Here is an 18,470-nt window from a genome sequence, read left to right on the forward strand (position 1 = left end):
AAGGAGCAGGAGATAGATGGGACTGGGAGGGGTGGTAAGTACAGAGTATGGGGAATGGGGGACTAATGAAGTGGGTGAAAGATGGGGGAGGAATTTAGGAGACTGGGTAAGGGAGAGACAGAGGGGGGAATGGGAGTGCTGGAGAGGGAATGAGAGGGAGATGGTCAAAGGGGAGAGAGGAGCATCGATGGATGGGAGAACAAGGACCAGGGAGAGAGGAGAAATTACTGGACATGGAGGGGAGGACAGGGGAGAGAGGAGAATTTCTGGATATGGATGGATGGAGGGGGGCAGGGGAGAGAGGAGAATTGCTGGATATGGATGGATAGATGAATGGAGGGCAGGGGAGTTGCTGGACATGGGTGGATAGAGGGGAGGGCAGGGGAGAGGAGAGTTGTTGGACATAGGTGGATGGAGGGGAGGGTAGAAGAGAGTTGCTGGACATGGATGGAAGGAAGGGCAGTGGAGAGAGGATGGTTGCTGGACATGGGTGGATGGAGGGGAGGGGAGGGCAGGGAGAGAATTGTTGGACATGGATGGTGGGAAAGGAAGGGAAGACAGGAAGGAGATGCACATGGATGGAGGGGAGAAAGAAGAAATTCTGGACATGGATGGAGGGGAGGGAAGACAGAGGAAGGAGATGCACATGGATGGAGGGAAAGGGAGAGAGAAGAAATGCTGACATGGATGGAGGGGAGGGAAGACAGAGGAAGGATATATGAGGAAAAAGGAAAAGAGGAGAAAAACAGCTCATGGATGGAGAAAATAGGCAGAAGCTGGATCCACTGGACAGTCAAGTCTGCGGAGGACCCAGCTTTTACTTACAGATGTAGGGCAAGAAATGAAGAAGAAAGGCAGAAAGTAACGAAATAAATGGAAAGGAAGGCCTGGAAACGGAGTTAAGAGGACAGATAGCAGCAGAATCAGATACTGGGCCAGCATGATCAGAAAAACAAAGAGGCATATTTTCAAAGCACTTTGGGAGGCTAAGTGCTTTGAAAATATGCCTCAAAGTCACCAGACAACAAAGGTAGAAAAAAATCATTTTATTTTCATTATAGTGTTTGGAATATGTCCACTTTGAGAATCAGGTGCTCAACATTAAAAGTTTATATTTATTTATTTACTTATTTATGGCATATTATCTCACATTAAGCATGAATTAGATTGGAACCTGGGATCATTTAATTTTTTTTTTCCTGGAGAGAGTAATGCATTGCCTCCCCTCCCCCCCCCAGGCTCTCTCCCCGGCTATAGCCAGCTCTGCAATTTTGAGGGGGGGGGGGCGCAGAGGTGGACCGGGGAGAGAGCCTGTTGTTAAACATTTACCAGCAAACCACTGTCTAGTGCCCACCCATCCAACCTGTTGGCCCACCCAAAAATTGACTTCTGGCTACGCCACTGAATGTTGCTGGTTTTTCTTTCAAATGTTTTCTTGCAGTTATTTAGCTGTCTAATTTGTTCATTCTCCTCTCGTGATGTGGGCTAATTTTGAGCTGTAAAGTATCCATGATGTTATTGGTTTTCTTATTTTCTTATTTTATGATAATGTTAATTTCTGCTCTTGTCTCCTTTATTATTATTGGGAAATGTATAGTTTTTAAAGAAAAAAAAAAAAAAATATATATATATATATATATATAAAGTTTAGCATGCAAATGGCACTTAACTTTAGGTGCTATGTTATAGAATGAGAGGGCCTGAGAGTAACTGAGATCTGGCTACATGAAAGTGGAGAACTCCTAGGGGTTATTTTACTAAGCTGCGTAGGCAACTGCGCGTGCCCAACCGAAGCCGATTTTGAGTTACTGCCTGGCTACCGCGTGGCCCTTGCAGTAATTTCATTTTTGACGCATGTTTCTGGCGTGGGGGCAGTAATCGCCATTCTACATGTATAGACCATTACTGCCCAGTTACCGCGTGAGACCTTACTGCTAGGTCAATGGGTGGCGGTAAGGTCTCAGACCCAAAATGGACACACAGCAATTTTCATTTTGCCGCACATCCATTTTCGGCACATATTTAGAAAAAGGCATTTTTTACAGGTGCACTGAAAAATAATTCTGCGCACGGCCAAAACATGCGTCTACACTACTGCAGGCCATTTTTCAGTGCAGCTTTGTAAAAAGGCCTCCTAGTGTCAAACTATGCCCTATATGATTCACTGGCCAGCGTCAACTAAATCAGGGTAAGTGGGTGGTGGAGGGGTGGCAGAACTGATCCAAGAGGCAATCAAATTGCACAGAGTCTCTATCCCCTACCTGTCTGAGGGCCAGATGCACTAAACTTAACGAGCCAGCAACGTGGTTTTTAAACCAGTTCTAGCCAGTCTAGCGAGAAAGTAATATAAGACATGCACAAAAGGGTTCTCCGAGCCATTTTCTTGTCATGGTAGTAGCTAACGAAAACAGAATGCAAATGATCTAAAAGTTATTATAATGAACTAATTAGTATTATAATGCGCATGCAAGGCAGATGCACAGCCGTTTTCCGACTCCATGCACCGTGGAAAACCTAACCGGAGGTCTGCACCTCTCATTAGGGCTGCTGTGAGCTGGACCCATGCAGAAGAGGACGCACATCGCAAAAATCGGAAGAAAAAAAAAACGTCCAGATGCTCGTCAGGGACGTCCTTTCAAGTGCCTAACACTTGGACATCCTTCACTCAAAAAAAAAAGGACGTCCCTGACGAGCACTTGGATGTTTTTTTTCTTCAGATTTTGTGATGGGCATCCTTCTCTTGGACGTGTTTTTCTTACGACTAACCTTGTGCCTGAAATAACCACCGCCGGACAGAATCGGGGATCAGGACGTGCGAGGACGTCCAAATCAAAACTATTTGGACGTCCCTTTCGATTATGCCCCTCCAGGTCTCACTCAGCCAATCACAGCGCGTTTAGCTGTCACTGGTGTCAGCTAAACGCGCTGTGATTGGCTGAGAGAGACCTGGAGGGGCATAATCGAAAGGAACATCCAAGTAGTTTTGATTTGGACGTTCTTGCACGTCCCGATCCCCGATTCTCTCTTTCTAGGGTCCCGCTCTCTCCCTCTGCTGCACAAAATGCCCGGCAATTTATTGACAGCTATTACACATGCAGCTTGTCTGCGTGCATAAAGCCGTCTTCGGCATGCACAGAGCAGACAGCATAATGCTTGGCTGCTCTGCGCATGTTCAGCTGGCCGACTGGCTTCCCCTCCTTAGGAAGGAAATCGCGCGCAAATGAGCTAACAGCGAGCAGCTCATTTGCATGCGATTTCCTTCATGCATGCCCGTCTTTTACCGATTCGCTAAGGGATCGGTAAGGGAAGGGCTCTCTCCGTGGAGTTAGTGCATCTGGCTGCGAGTCGGAATGCCTCCCAATCCAGCTATGAGATATGGAACCAATATGGCTGTTTGCGATCTATAGAACACCTTGCAATAACACATCACCTATGCAAGAACTGCTGAATCATGGTGAGAGAGGTAACCCTGAACTTCCCTAGGTTAGAGATTATGGGAGACTTTTACTTACATACTGAAACTCCAGACACCACCACTCTGTTTTCCTTGATATGATGGCAACTCTAGGATTCACTAAGGTAATCAAATCTCTACCCCATAAAAAGGGCCATATGCTGGATTTGGTGCTCTGCAAACAGGTCAACATTTTTGAATACAAGGCTGTTGGCTTCAAGATAATACCACTATTGTGGACAGATCATTTTTAATATAATTTTCTATTAATAAAAAGAAGACTACCTCAAACAGATGGGCCTGACGAATGTTTGGAAGGAAATTTGAAACATGAGAAATCTGACTGCTGAGAGCGTTTCCTAGAGGCCTTGTCTTACCCCTATGTGGATAAAGATGACTACTGTGTCAGAACATGTTGACATCTGAAATGCAGACAACGATGGCCTTAGAAAAAAAACAGCCCCACCCAAGAAGGTCCTATGCTGTATGCATAAATGTGCCCCATGGTTTTGCCCACAACTATAGGTCCTTAAGGTTCAAGGACATACACTTGAAAGAAAATATCAGAAATCTCACTTTGAAGAAGACAGGCTTAACTGTAAGAAACACATGGCAATGTACTGTCAGGCCTTAATAGCCAAAAAAATATTATTTCTCTCAACATATTGAACAGGCTGCAAATTCAACCACACAGCTATTCAAAATAGTAAACAGTCTACTGTAAGCCCCACAACAGAACCAGCCTTCCCAGTCACAAATAACCAGCAGTAATTTTGCCACATACTTTGCCAACAAAATCAAAGGTCTCCATCAGGACCTACAGATGGTTCCATTGAGCCTCCCATCAGATAATGAGAGCACTCCCTCCTCCCCCTATGCACAGCCATCTGGGACTCTCGAAAAAATCTTGACAGGCCTACAGCTGATATCCTGTCCTCTTGAACCTTGCCCACCAAAGATAATACAACTAGCAATCAAAGGCCTCACTGAAGGGGCCACTAAAACTGTCAGCTCTTCTCCAGTGAAAGGGTAGTTGCCAACAACACTTAAAAGAGCAGTGATGTACCCCCCCCCCCCTACTGAAAAAGAGCTCTCTTGACAAGGACAAACTCGAAAATTACCAACCAGTTTTGTCCATTTTTTGGCAAAACTTATAGAACAGAATCTGCAATCGACTAAAATGACTGGCTAAATGAAAGTAACTGGCTAAATCATTATCAATCTGGATTCATATCTGTGTACAGAACAGAGACATTTCATGTGTCCCTTCTTGATGATCTCCACAGAAACTGTGACAGGGATCTGCCTCAATACTATTGTTGCTTCAACACTGTGGATCATTATATCATGCTTACAAAGCCAGCAGAAACTGGTATCAGTGGCACAGTATTTACATGATTCAAATCCTATTTGTCAGACAGGCAACTATCAGTTCTGTTTGACACCGAACTGCAGGTTGGTTCTTCAGTGTAAGCAAACCTAGTTACAAGATTGCTGTACTAAAGATTGAAAGGAACTTTCATGTTCATGCTCTCTGTTTGCTCATTATGGGAGATTCTGATGACCCCTGATGCAGGGAGTTTTTTCAAAACTTGGCGAAGTTGGGTTCTTCGCCAATAAAGACACTTTTGGATATCCACAGTTGCTCCCTCTTCTTTAGACCACTTTTGCTGTTGTTGGTTCCGGCAATGAGGTGCTGCAATAAGTATGGACTGTTGCCTAACTGCTAGATAGAATCTTGAACCAGGGGAGTACTACTACTACTACTACTTATCATTTCTATAGTGCTACTAGACGTATACAGCACTGTACACTTGAACATGAAGAGACAGTCCCTGCTCGACAGAGCTTACAATCTAATTACTGTGCAACTGACACCTGTTTCTGCTGGTTGTGATAGCATGATATTATGAACAACAGGTCAAAAGATGCTGAGAAATCCAGCAGTACTAAAATGCCAAGGTGAATCACCTGTCTCGGTTTCTGGGAAGGTAATCTAGTATGGATACAAGGACCATCTCTGTTGGATCTAACTAGTTTCTCTCTTCTAGCTAGTTATTGTACAGTTTGATTTGATCAAGTCCAGGTTTGCCTGCATAAAAGTATGTGCAGTGCCAGGGTGCAGATGTAGCTGTATTCCGGTGTGAAGTTTGAACAGAATTGCAAATTATACAGGTTTGTAAAACATGTATTTACGCATGTACTTTATGTGCTAACATTTAAGCCTACTCCCTGGCAAGTATAAATGTCGACAGCTTCAATTTATTTACAATTTCTACTGGCTTGCCCCTAGTATTCTATAAAGGCCCATACAGGACTATGTGTTTTTATAACCTAGGGTACAAATAGGTCCCTTCTTGCCTTCTCAATCTAGGCAATCTATTATAAATGTAGCCCTCATATTGCCAGGCAGAGCAAGAGTATTTTACCCATTGATCCTATAGCTAAACAGTTTAAGTAGACAAGAAAAATTGCTGTCTTAACTTAAACTGCCTTACTATATAGTTAGCAAATGAATATCTCCTGAATTCTGAGTGCTGTCTGCATATTCAGCACCACATGCTAACTGGATAGAAATGCTAAATATATGTTTACTAAGCTGCGCTATAGGCATGCGCTACAAATTAGAACACGCTAATGCTAGAGACACCCATAGGAATATATGGGTGTCTCTAGCGTTAGCATTGCTTTAGATCCAGGGCCCAGTTTTTGAATCGGGAGCTTCGGAAAGCCTAGAAGAGCTACAAAATTGACACGAGATAAAAGTAATTCAACTGCAGTGAAGATAGCGGTGGACCAAGCGGCCTTTACAGTCCCCGCTGGGGAATGGGTTAAAGAGAATACCCGATCAGTTTCTGCTGCACTAGCGGACAGGTTAAATAAATTGCAGTCCACAGTGGATGAATTAAATGAAAAGTTCGATATGACCTGCAGAAGCTTATCAGAGGTGGAGCAGTGCATTTCTGCTCAGGAAGATAACAGCACGCACATGGCGCAGCAACTAGCCGAACTCCGCAAAGAAACTATGGAACTTCAAACTAAGATAGATGAACACGAGAATAGGCAGAGAAGGAATAACATATGTTTAGTTGGCCTTCCAGAGACAGTGCAGGATGTAGATCTTTATCTGATATTCAGCACATGGCTTCCTGAACAGGCCCACCGGGTCAGTCCCAAACAACAGGACACCCATCGAGCCGGGCTAGTGATTGACTGGTATCTCAACTGGAGAGAGAAGAAGGCCTTTCTAAGGGCATTTCGCAGGGCTGAGACATTGGAGTATGAGGGTTCTAAACTATTATTCTTCAATGATTGTTCTGCCCATGTAGCTGTGCAACGCAAGACCATGGCGCCATACTACTCGGAGCTACAAAGGAAGGGTGTGCAATTTGCTTTGATGTTCCCTGCATCCCTGCGTATTTCGCATGCTAATCAGACACTAATGCTGAGTCACTGCGGGAGGTCAAAGCTTTTTTGGACAAAATGAATAGCACACAGTGAGGGCACAAGAACCCGTTTCTGCTGTGATTGCGGTATGTAATCAAGATCTTAACTGCATAGTTTGGAACTGGGAGATACAGAGTTTCAAGAAGGTTAGATTTAGCTGTTTTTGTTTCACTCCCGCTCTGGTTCATAACTTTACATGATATACAGTTCAGAGAAAAAGGTATTGACCTTTGAGTATAGCGATATCTAATCTGTGACATAGAGACCGCTGTAAAAGGATATACACTTCATTATTTTTGGTAGCAGAACTGGGGTTGTGGGGACATCCCTTCCGAGACAGCACTAGTGCATTTTCTGTTGACCTAGAAGCTTCAGGTGGTTATCAGTTTTGCAAGGATCAAGAGTTGGAGCAGCAGAGATATACCTTTAGAGACAGCACTAGTGCATTTTTGCTGACACTGGAGCTTTTTAAATTATAATCTATGTCAGGATTGGGAGTTCCTGATTTACTCATGAAGCTCCAGACCTGCCGGGAGGAAGACCCCTAACTCAACCTATGGAGCAGCTCTCAAGAAAGACTTTCGGGGAGGCTTATAATCTTTCAGGGGGTTTGGGGGGAAGTTCCACGAGGGGTGTAAAAGGGGGCTGCATGGTGAGGAGTAAGGATGTTGGAGGAGTTCTTATGCAACTAGGGATTAGAGGAGGAAGGGGAGGGGTAAGTGGGGCTGAGAAGAGAAAGAATAGTGTGAGTGGATGTGCATGGATGTGGGAATATATAACTTGTTCTATGGGAATGGAAGGGCGATATCGGTTTCACGTGTAGGGGCATAATTGAACGGGGACGCCCATTATGGCTGAAAACCGAAGCCGGCCATCTCATATGAACCTGGTGATCCGCCGGCAATCCTACTTTAAACCCGGCGAGCGATTTGGCCGGCGCCAAGCATATTTCGAAAATACGCTTGGCTCCGCCCTCTCACGGAGCCGGCTCCAAAGATGGCCGGCCAGCAATTTCGCCGGTGCCATTCGATTATGCCCCTCTATGTAATATTATCAGCAAACATAGGGAGTAGTGATGGGGGCAATGTTAGCCCATTGGTAGCTACATTGCATATTACCCGGTTGGAATCCCAGATGATTTACACCTCCAGTGAATTTCAAGCAGTACGGTTTTGGAAGAGATTCCTGGATGATATTTTCTTTCTATGGACAGATACAGAACATGTTTTGGAAAAGTTTGTGGGGTGGTTAAATACTTTGGACACCAATATCCAATTTATTAAGGCATCCAGTTTTACAAGTATTGATTTTTTGGATTTGCGGATTATCAAGAAAGAGGGTCAATTATCCACCACACTCTACAGAAAACCCATAGAGCATAATACATTTTTACAGTTTGGGAGTTTTCACCTTATAAATTAAAATATAACCTCCCGGTGAGTCAGTTTCTCTGATTGCAGAGCATCTGCTCACCTTGCATGAATTTCAATCAGGATTGTTGAAAGAGGGATTTTTGGAGAGGAGGTGCCCTATATCTGTGGTTAGGAAGGCTTATTTGAGGGCTCATTTTACACAACGTCCTTTGTTACTGCAGGAACACAAGGGAGATAAGGATAGTCAATTCATTTGTGTTCTCCCTTACACCAACATTAATTGACAGGTAGTGAGGATTCTTAAAACTCATTGGCATATCATGCAGTTGTATCCATATTTTAATGAGTTTCCAACAGTTGCTTATAAGCAAGGTAGAACAGTGGGAGAGTTTCTGGGCAAAAATAAATATGTTGAGCCTGAGAATTTGGCAGATGTATTTGCCCACACTACCTGCGGACATTGTCAATGGTGTACTTCCACCTTGGACATGCTTTTTGGACGGATCCCAAAACAGGGTGGGTTTTGGGAGCTAAAAATAATATGGACTGTGGGATTAGGAATGTAGTTTATATCATTATATGCCCCTGCAGTCTGGTTTATGTAGGAAGGAGTGGCCGTCCGATTAGAACTAGACTAACAGAACATAAACCACATATTGCTACTCAAAATTTACAAGCCCCATTAGTGGCCCATTGGTTGGCCCAAAAACACACTGTAGCGGATATAAAATGGAGGATTATTGATCGCATCCAAGTAGGGAGGGAAGGAGGTTCATTAGATTCTTTACTTAATTATAAAGAAAAACAGATGATCTTCAAATCGAATACAGTAATACCAAAACGGTTAAATCTGGAGTTCGAGTGCATATCGTTACTTTAAGTTGGTCGGGATTCTGGGGTTGGATGACGTAGGTATTCAGGAAGTAGTATATAAGGTTGGAAAAAAACACAGTCGCCATCTTGGCAGGGAAGGCCTGGTATACAGGCACTAATCTGGTGCTATTGATTTTTTGAGGTAAAGTGGTGGGTAGTTAACATTAGTACCCATGGGGGGGTGTGTAGATATGACATCCTTTTCATGGAGTATCTATATATATAAAACTCACCCTCAACGTTCTATTGTCGGATGACGTCACTGAAGCCAAGGTTCGTAAGTTTGAAGCTCTGAAGCCAAGAAACTCACAGCCTCAGGGCCCCGCCCTTGCGTCAAACGTTATGACGTTGAGGGCGGAGGCGGACCAATTCACTCACATCGACGACGGCCAGGGCGCCGCAATGGGCCACCCACTGACGACGAAGGTGCGTTGGGTGGGGGGGCCACAGTCACACATCGACGGCGGCCACAGCGGCGCAATGCCGTCACTAACAACCAAGGTGTGTTTGGGGGGGGGGGGCACAGGAAAGCCTTACTAGCGCCCGTTTCATTGGCTCCAGAAACGGGCCTTTTTTTACTAGTATTTAAATAATTTCGTTACAAGGGATGGTCCTTGAAATAGCCCTGGGGGGCAAAACATGATTGTGTCAGACAACATATTCCCCATCTGACAAATGCTGTGCTCAAGATAAGTGGAAAATAACTATAGTTTAAAACACTGAAAAAATTCCCATATAAGTAAGCGGATTATCCGTTATGAAGTTAAGAGAAATTTGCAATCAATTGGCAACTGAACTACTTGAGAACCAATATGAGGTGGATGCAAGAAATCCTTGCATTAATGTGAAATCATTGGCAAGGTGCACCGCTGAGGTTTTCGGTGTTTGGTTAAATTTTAAGTGGGAAAATATTGGTGCTATTATTGACTGGTTAATTCCTTGGCAAGGCCCCAGAAAATCTCTCAACCCTCTTTCATATAACTGAGTAGTATGTGGGTGAGCATTTGAGCCCAAGGTCTATATACATGCAGTCATACAGCTCAGCTCAGCTCAGCTCAGCTCAGAAGCAACAAAAATTTTATTAGTCTAGGCCTCTCTTCCTTCTCAGCTTTCAATTCAGGTTCTCCTCTTATCTCTCCCATCGTACCTTCAGAGTACACTCTCATGGTTCGTCCTCCACCCCTATCCCGCTCTCTGTTGGAGTTCCTCAGGGATCTGTCCTTGGACCCCTTCTTTTTTCAATCTACACCTCTTCCCTGGGCTCCCTGATCTCATCTCATGGTTTCCACTATCATCTTTATGCTAACGACACCCAGCTTTATCTCTCCACACCAGACATCACTGCGGAAACCCAGGCCAAAGTATCAGTCTGCTTATCCAACATTGCTGCCTGGATGTCCAACCGCCACCTGAAACTGAACATGGCCAAGACCGAACTTATTGTCTTCCCACCCACTTCTCCTCTCCCTTCACTCTCTATCTCAGTTGATAACACCCTCATCGTCCCCGTCTCATCTGCCCGCAACCTCGGTGTCATCTTCGACTCCTCCCTCTCCTTCTCTGCGCATATCTAGCAGATAGCCAAGACCTGTCGCTTCTTCCTCTATAACATTAGCAAAATTTGCCCCTTCCTCTCTGAGCACACCACCCGACCTCTCATCCACTCTCTCATTACCTCTCGCCTTGACTACTGCAACCTACTCCTCACCGGCCTCCCACTTAGCCATATATCCCCCCTTCAGTCCGTTCAGAACTCTGCTGCACGTCTTATCTTCCGCCTTGACCGATATACTCTTATCACCCTTCTCCTCAAGTCACTTCACTGGCTTCCGATCAGATACCGCATACAGATGGGGGCGGGCCCAGCTCAGGGAAGACAAAGGAGAGAGACGTCCTGAAGACTCACACTGATCAGACGGTCTTCTTGCCCGTGAAGCACCTTCATACAGAGGTGAGAGGTGCTGCACGGGCCCAGTAATGCGGAGGGGGGGTCCAGTGGAGGGGGGGAGCGGCAGCGATGACCTCAGGGGGGCGGGGCACGGGGGGGTGGAGGATGCCGGGAAGCGGAGCTATGGGAGAAGGAGTACAGAGAGACACAGGAAGGGAGGGGGACCAGGGCTGCTAAACTTTTTAGTTTTGTTTTAATTTTTTATTTTATACGAGCAGAAGCAGGGAGCAGCGGTGACCTCGGGGAGGGGGGGCAAGGGGGGTGCAAGGCCGTCCATACAGGGTGCTCCTGACGAGCGCCTTTGCCCCCTCCCGATCCTTTTTTTTTTATTTTTGTTTTCTATATGCAGGGGGAAGCAGGGAGCCACGTGTTTCTGTGTTTTTTTTTTTTGTTGGTGTTTTGATGTTTGTGGCATGTGCAGAGCAGCCAGCAAAATGCTTGGCTGCTCTGCGCATGCTTTAGGGGCCGATTACGGACAGGGATTACGATTCTTTGATACACTGTACTTTTCAATACCACACCGAGCATGTGCGACTTGTTTTTTTTGGTGCATTCTTCGTTTTTTAAAAATCGTTAGGGACTTTAACGATTTAGATTTTTTAAGGTTTGCTTGATGCATCTGGCTCTAAGTATCCTTGCTTCAATCCTTCCTAGAGGTGCTGTCAAAGCACCACTCCATTTCCTTTATGTATAAACTTTGTGTCACTGTTATGGTGCTTATCCTTCCATCAAAATTTGGAGAAGTAACTTCTTGGCAAATGTTCTTGTATTGGCATTAATTTCTATCTGAAGAAAGTACCACCCCCACCCTGCAGGTCTAAATACATGCTGAACTGTGGCCAGAATCACTGCCCTCCCCCGAACTGCTGCTGCAACATGGTGGGAACAGCGGTCCTCAGGTGCGCTCAAAATGGCACCCCGGGCACCACCCTACACCCCTCCCTTTCAGCCCCTTTCCCCAATTGCCTCCTCTAACTGGCTTGTTCCCCCTATAGCCAACCACACCACCTCTCTACCCCTTCTGTTTTGTTTTTTTTTAAATTTTGCTTTCAACAAGTCCTTTTCTGTTCTTAGCCCTACTCCCTTTGATGCTTGTGTTCATACCCTGCGTGTGCCTCAGGCTGCCACATGTTTTTGCCTGGTTTCCTCCCTAAGCAGTTATAACCAACTTCAATTTTCAATCTGCTATCCGGATAACTCAGAACAGCTTTCTATCTGTCCTAAATTATCCAGATAAGTTATCTGGATAGTAGACCGAATACTGCCACTATTCAGGGTAAGTTTTAGGACCACTCTGGCTCCAACCTTGCTTAGCCCAGCACTACCTGGATAAGGCTCTTGAATATCGCAATCAGTGGCACTTATGTAGACAGCAGGTGCCATTACCTGGATAATTGCTTATGGATATTGACCCAGAGGTTTTTTAAAATTCTGTATAAACTACAGTTTATATATTTTTATCACAAAAGGTTTAGATTAATTCATTTTAATATCAGTCATAATTATTGTACATTGTGATGTTTTTTACTGACAGGGTTTAAATTTACCACTTACATATTTGTGTGAGGATATGTGAGTACTGGGCAAAATTCTCAAATATGGCTCATATTGCTCAGTATGAAATGTCAAAATGTATCTGAAGCTCTTTTCTCTGCATGCTGCTTTTGAAAACTAAAGAAGAAAGAACTAAGTTGAGGTGACGTGTTGACAACTGAAGTGGTAATTAGTGGCCATTCTCCTGAAATTACAATATAATCTGGAGCATTCATTCTTACTCGGTTTTATTTGGTACTTACAGAGAGATTGTGGGAAGACTCCAGTGTCACTGGTATTGACATCTTCCCTTGCAGGTTCAGCTTTGTTAAGTAAAAAATCTTTTCACCAATAATCCTTTCCTTTTTCATGCGACGAATACCATATAGTCTAAACCGAACTGCATAATTCCCAATCATCTCAGGCTCAATGTGATTAAACTTGAATGTTTCTGAAAAAACAGGACATGGTCCACGCTGGATGCCAGTTTTTGCTTTCTGCTTCTTCATTGGTAGAAGAACAAGGTGGACTTGCCATGAGCTGTTACTCCCTGTCCTGTTATATGTTGGGATATCTGTGACAGCTGTCACTGTTACTAGAAGCTTCTGTTCTTCTGAATCATAGTCAAAAGTCACATCAAGTGTGCCATATTTAGCTACTGGCTCAGGATCAAAAAATTTAGGAAGCTGTGAAGATGATCCTCTTGCTGACATATCCTAAGGCAGAAAAATATGATTATATACATTTATCATTTTGCTCTTTTAGGAAATTAAGTATGGAAACAAACAGAATTCTATATAACATAGTAACAGTAGATGACAGTGGATAAGGCTCAGTTGGTCCACCTAGTTGTTTCCATCAACCCTGCTTGAGCTGAACACATATCCCAGCTGCTGGTTGCATAAGAATGACCCTGCAGGCAGGGCCGGTCTTAGCAATTGTGGGGCCCTGTGCAGACCAGTTCAGTGGGGCCCCTGTCTGCCCCCCATCCGCCACCATAAGCCATAATTTATCAGAGATTAAAAGGAGGTTGAGAGCTCTTGGAACCCCAACTCATCCAGCACGTTTCAGTAGAGAGTGGCCGACAGTGGCAGCGATTTTCATATCCTGTCAGTTGCCGAGCTGATAGCCTCCTCGCTGCTGCATCCTGCCCTTGTGGAAGCAGGAAGTGACATCAAAAGTGGGCGGGACGCAGCAGCAAAGAGGCTCTGGGCTCGGCAGCTGACAGGATATGAAAATCGCTGCCGCTGCCCGATGCTCTCTACTGAAATGTGGATGCACATTAAGGTACAGAGCAAGGAGGTATTCCGAGACAGGAGGACAGATGCACCAGAGATGCAGGGCCCCTAGGAGCGGGGGGCCCTGTGCGACCACCCCTGTCACCCCTGCCTCAGACCGGCCCTGCCTGCAGATTATTCTGCTAGGAATAACTGGAGCAACATAATGCAAATCTTTTCTGATTGCACATTTCAAATGCAAAGTGCTAACATTCTTTATCAAAAAGAGGACCATATTAATCATTACACATCTATAAAATGGCAAAATAGGCATTGATACATGTTCTACTTATACTGTGAAGCATAATCCCAAAGCACGTTGTCTAGCAGCTGCCCTTCTATTATAAAACACCGGGAGGTAAGAAGTCAATTGCTTCACTGAAATGGCCGATATACTGTGTTATTCCTTTAATTCTTTTTCTGTTTTTTCATCTTATGCAGGTAACGCATACTTATTAAAAAAAAATTAAAAATTACATTAAGAATGTGAAACTCATGTAATTAGCAAAATGTAAACAGGGTGACTACAAGAGAGGCAGTTGTGATCCACAGAATGTAGCCCAAAGAACAATAGACTGAAGAGGATACATTAAAATATCTTTTTATTAAAATTGCCTGACATGGCCATGTTTCACCAATGGCAGGTTGCTTCAGGAGCGTAAACTAAAGGGGAATTTAAAATCACACTTTCCCTTAGTGAAGGAAAAGAATGCTGGCACTGGAACGTGGCTGGTGCCAGCAATCTTTGCTTCACCAAGAAACTGGTGGAAGCATGCTACTCCATTTACACTTGCTCTATGCATAGAATTTCCTTTTGCTAGTACAATGGGTAGGAGTGTCACTGAGATATTTTTAACTCACATAATTTGCTTGTGCAGAGTAGGTGGGTTAGATCCTTAAAAAGCAGGTGCAGGAATTTCTAAATGAAATCCCCACACTTGCTATTTCAGGCACCCAACTGTACCTCCAGCACTGTGTCTTCTCTCTATTGGATTTCCCATTTTCCTTTGGCAATCCTTTTGAAAATTACTCCTGGACTGACTAAAGGACCTAAAAATGTACACTCTAGAAGAAAGGAGGGAAAGGGAGATAGGATACAATAATTAAGATATGTATTATATTTCAACAAGGAATCAGAAGGTAGCATTTTTCAGGGAATTAGAACGTGAAAGGTAAGGGATCACCATTTAAACTTGAAGGAAGCAATATTCTGTAACAGTAAAAATAAAAAATACTTTTTGCATAAAGTCTAGAACCTCTTCCATTATGTTTACCTTTTGCTGCTTTATAGCTCAAAAGAAAATGCATTAAAACAATGTTTGTTCCATGGGTCCACACATCATACACTACAACAGCCAAGTAAAAACTGAATTCCAGAAATCCTTACAAAATGAAGCAGAAAAAAACATGGAAGGATGTGGTTAGATAAGGGACAAACCCCTGGTACTTCTGTAGCAGTCCTAAATACCTTATGCTGTTTAACCAATCACCTTTAGAATCTTGCAGCAAGCAAACTGGCCCCACCTGTGTTAACTGGCAGTAATTCATATAATGACATTAAGCAGTTCCTATTGGTTCCCTCTGCTAATTAATGCATTTCAAAGCAAAGACCTAACTATGAACAGCAACAAACTGGCAAACGTTTTGTTAATAGCTTGGTTATTTCAGAAGTTTGTATCATATATTACGTATGCTCTAGGGTTTGCCCTACTCTTTGTAAACCACACTGAACTAAATTTGGGGTATGAATGGCCTACAAGTGCTAATTGTAATGTAATGTAAAAAAAAAAAAAGGCACAGAACAGGAGACAGGTATAATATAATTACCAAGTCCTTGAATTGCCCTCAGAGCATGGTAACAATGATTATTAAGAAGTGAGAAATGTATTATCTTACATCTAACCATCTCATTATATTAGCGTATTTTAGCATCTATTTTGATGACCTTCAAGCACAATCATCCTTACATTTGATTTCTGCTCCCATCATTCTAGGTACTACTGCTGACTTGACATGCTGGGAGATCCATACTCTGCAGCTCTTTAACATCTTTTAACCTTCCATCACCTTTTGCTGTCATTCAGGCACTAAAACTATGAAGGCATCTACCACAGCCCATGATCTCTTGACCTCATTTCTTCACTCTATGATTGCTACAAGTCTAGAGGCTGATATTGTCCTCTCTCTGGAAATCTGCCTCCATTTACCCAAAGATAAATGACCCTAGTTTAGGTAATATCAATATCAAGTTTATTCTTATTGACTGCTAAACTCTCCTTTTTAGGGTTCAGTGCAGTGTACAAAATAATCTAGGCCAAGCCTACAATAACAAGCTGAATTACATAATTTAACAATACATTGCAATAATACAACAAAATCGTAGATCAACATATATTAAGATCAGATCTGTCTACCAGGAAATAGTTATGTTTTTAACTTCCTTCTAAACACAAAGTAATTAGTTTTCATCCTGATAAAAGATGGAACTATTGCCCAATTGTCCAACTTCATTTAGGGGTCCTTTTACTAAGCGTCGGTAAGCCCAATGGTTCACTTTCACACGGCCATTTCTTGTCCTCAGAAAAAGACATCCCTTTAGCCGCTGCGGTAAAAGGGGGCCACGGCATGCGTCAAAACACAAGCTGACGCTAGCGCAGGCCCCGTTTTACTGCAGCTTAGTAAAAAGGACCCCTTAATTTCCAAATTCACAAAATGTATTGTGCAAGAGCAACTAGATGACTACTATGATAAAACCTACATTTTGCATCCAAATGAGACAGGTTTTAGGAAATCGCACAGCACTGAAACAGTCCTTGTTGGTATCACTTCCATGCTTCACATCTTGAACCAGGATAAATCTGTCGTACTCCTTTCAGTGCAAAAAATTAATAAAGGCTACATTCAGAGAAACAATAATACAATTGTTATTCAATTATACAAAAATCTATAATCCTTTAAGCATAATCCTGAAAGCTAAATAGACAGATCAAATACCTACCTCTTCTACACTACAATAAATCAATATAATAAGACGTACCACCAATTAGCAATAACTCATCTCAATCGCCTCCAAGGAGCTCATTAAATTGTCCATAGCTGACAGACTTCACCAGGGATAATTCGTCACACAGAAGTAAATCCCAAGTGAAGAAATCAAGCAGGTGTCCTCATCAGTATACCAATATATATCACGGCAGTATCTTGGAAAATGTTAAAAATCCAAAGGACCAGGGGCCAGCTGCCACCACAATAGCCCCTGGTCCTTTGAGATTATAGTATTTTCCAAGATACTGCCGTGATATATATCGGATTATTGCTGGTATACTGATTGTGAACGTCTGATGAAGATACCTGCTTGATTTCTTCACCTGGGACTTACTTCTGTGTGACATAACTATGTTTTTTTCCCTACTTGGAACTTTGTTCTAATTATCCTTGGTGAAGTCTATCAGCTATGGCCAATTTAATAAGCTCCTTGGGGGGGGGGGGGGTTGAGATGAATTATTGCTAATTGGTGATACGTCTTGTTATATTGATATATTATTTGATCTGTCTATTTAGCTTTCAGGATTATGCTATGCTTAAAGGATTTTTAGTTGAATTAATAGATGTTTGTATAATTGAATAAAGATTGTATTATTGTTTTTCTGAATTTAGCCTTTATTCATTTTGTATTTATATTCATTTTTTGGGGCTTGATTTTTGCTTTATCCCATTTATTTCTGAATACTCCTTTCATTAAACACCTCTGTAGCCTTTGATTTTGTGGACCATGATCTCCCTCAGCAGGTTAGGAGGTATATTTTCAAAGCACTTAGATTTACAATGATATGTGGAGGAACAATTTTAATACGGCATCTAAACCGGACTTTGGATGTTTTGCACTAAATGTCCAAAATCCAAATAGGAAATATACCCATATTTGAAAATAGAAAAATGTATTATCTTTTTTTCAAAAATGCCATTTCAAACAAGGTTTTGTGCTTTGTTCGTTTATCTTTTCAGGCCATTAAAAAAAAAAAACCTGCAAAAGTTAAAAATGCATAACATCAAGCCATTGGGAAATAAGAGGGGCCAGCATTTTTAGCAGACTGGTCCCCCAGACATTTCAGGAGAACAATGGGACCCCCTAGGAGGCACTGCAGTGGACTTTAAATAAATGCTCCCAGGTACACACCTCACCCCAACTCCCTTATCTTGTCTGCTGAGCCCTCCAAAACCCACCACCCCCAACTGTATACCATTACAATTGTTGTTATGGGTGAAGGGGGTACCTATATTTGGGTTCAGTGGGTTTCTGGTGAGTTTGGGAGGGCTCATGGTTTTCACCACAAGCATGACAGGCAGAGGGAGATATGGACCTGAGTACTCCACGTCATAGTGCACTGCACCCACCACTACACTAATAGACCTGGTTATAACATCTGAGGCTGTCATAGAGGCTGGTAAGCCATATTTATATTCATATTTTTGGGGGGTGGGGGGGTTACTCTTCTGGGATGCAGCCAAAAGCAACTGACAAAAAACACTAACAATTTATATGCTGTGAGTGCACATGTTGATGT

At 43.1% G+C, this 18,470-nt stretch overlaps 1 protein-coding gene across 1 annotated transcript in view; it reads right to left on the minus strand.

Moving 5' to 3' along the window:
* Nucleotides 1-18,470, minus strand: part of SYT14 (synaptotagmin 14) — a 166,383-nt gene that overhangs the window by 55,793 nt on the left and 92,120 nt on the right. Inside the window, 1 exon segment of the mRNA XM_030196104.1 lies at nt 12,892-13,344. Coding sequence (XP_030051964.1) covers nt 12,892-13,344 — 453 coding nt within the window.

The sequence above is a fragment of the Microcaecilia unicolor genome, chromosome 3, assembly GCF_901765095.1.
Source record: "Microcaecilia unicolor chromosome 3, aMicUni1.1, whole genome shotgun sequence".
Taxonomy (NCBI): domain Eukaryota; kingdom Metazoa; phylum Chordata; class Amphibia; order Gymnophiona; family Siphonopidae; genus Microcaecilia; species Microcaecilia unicolor.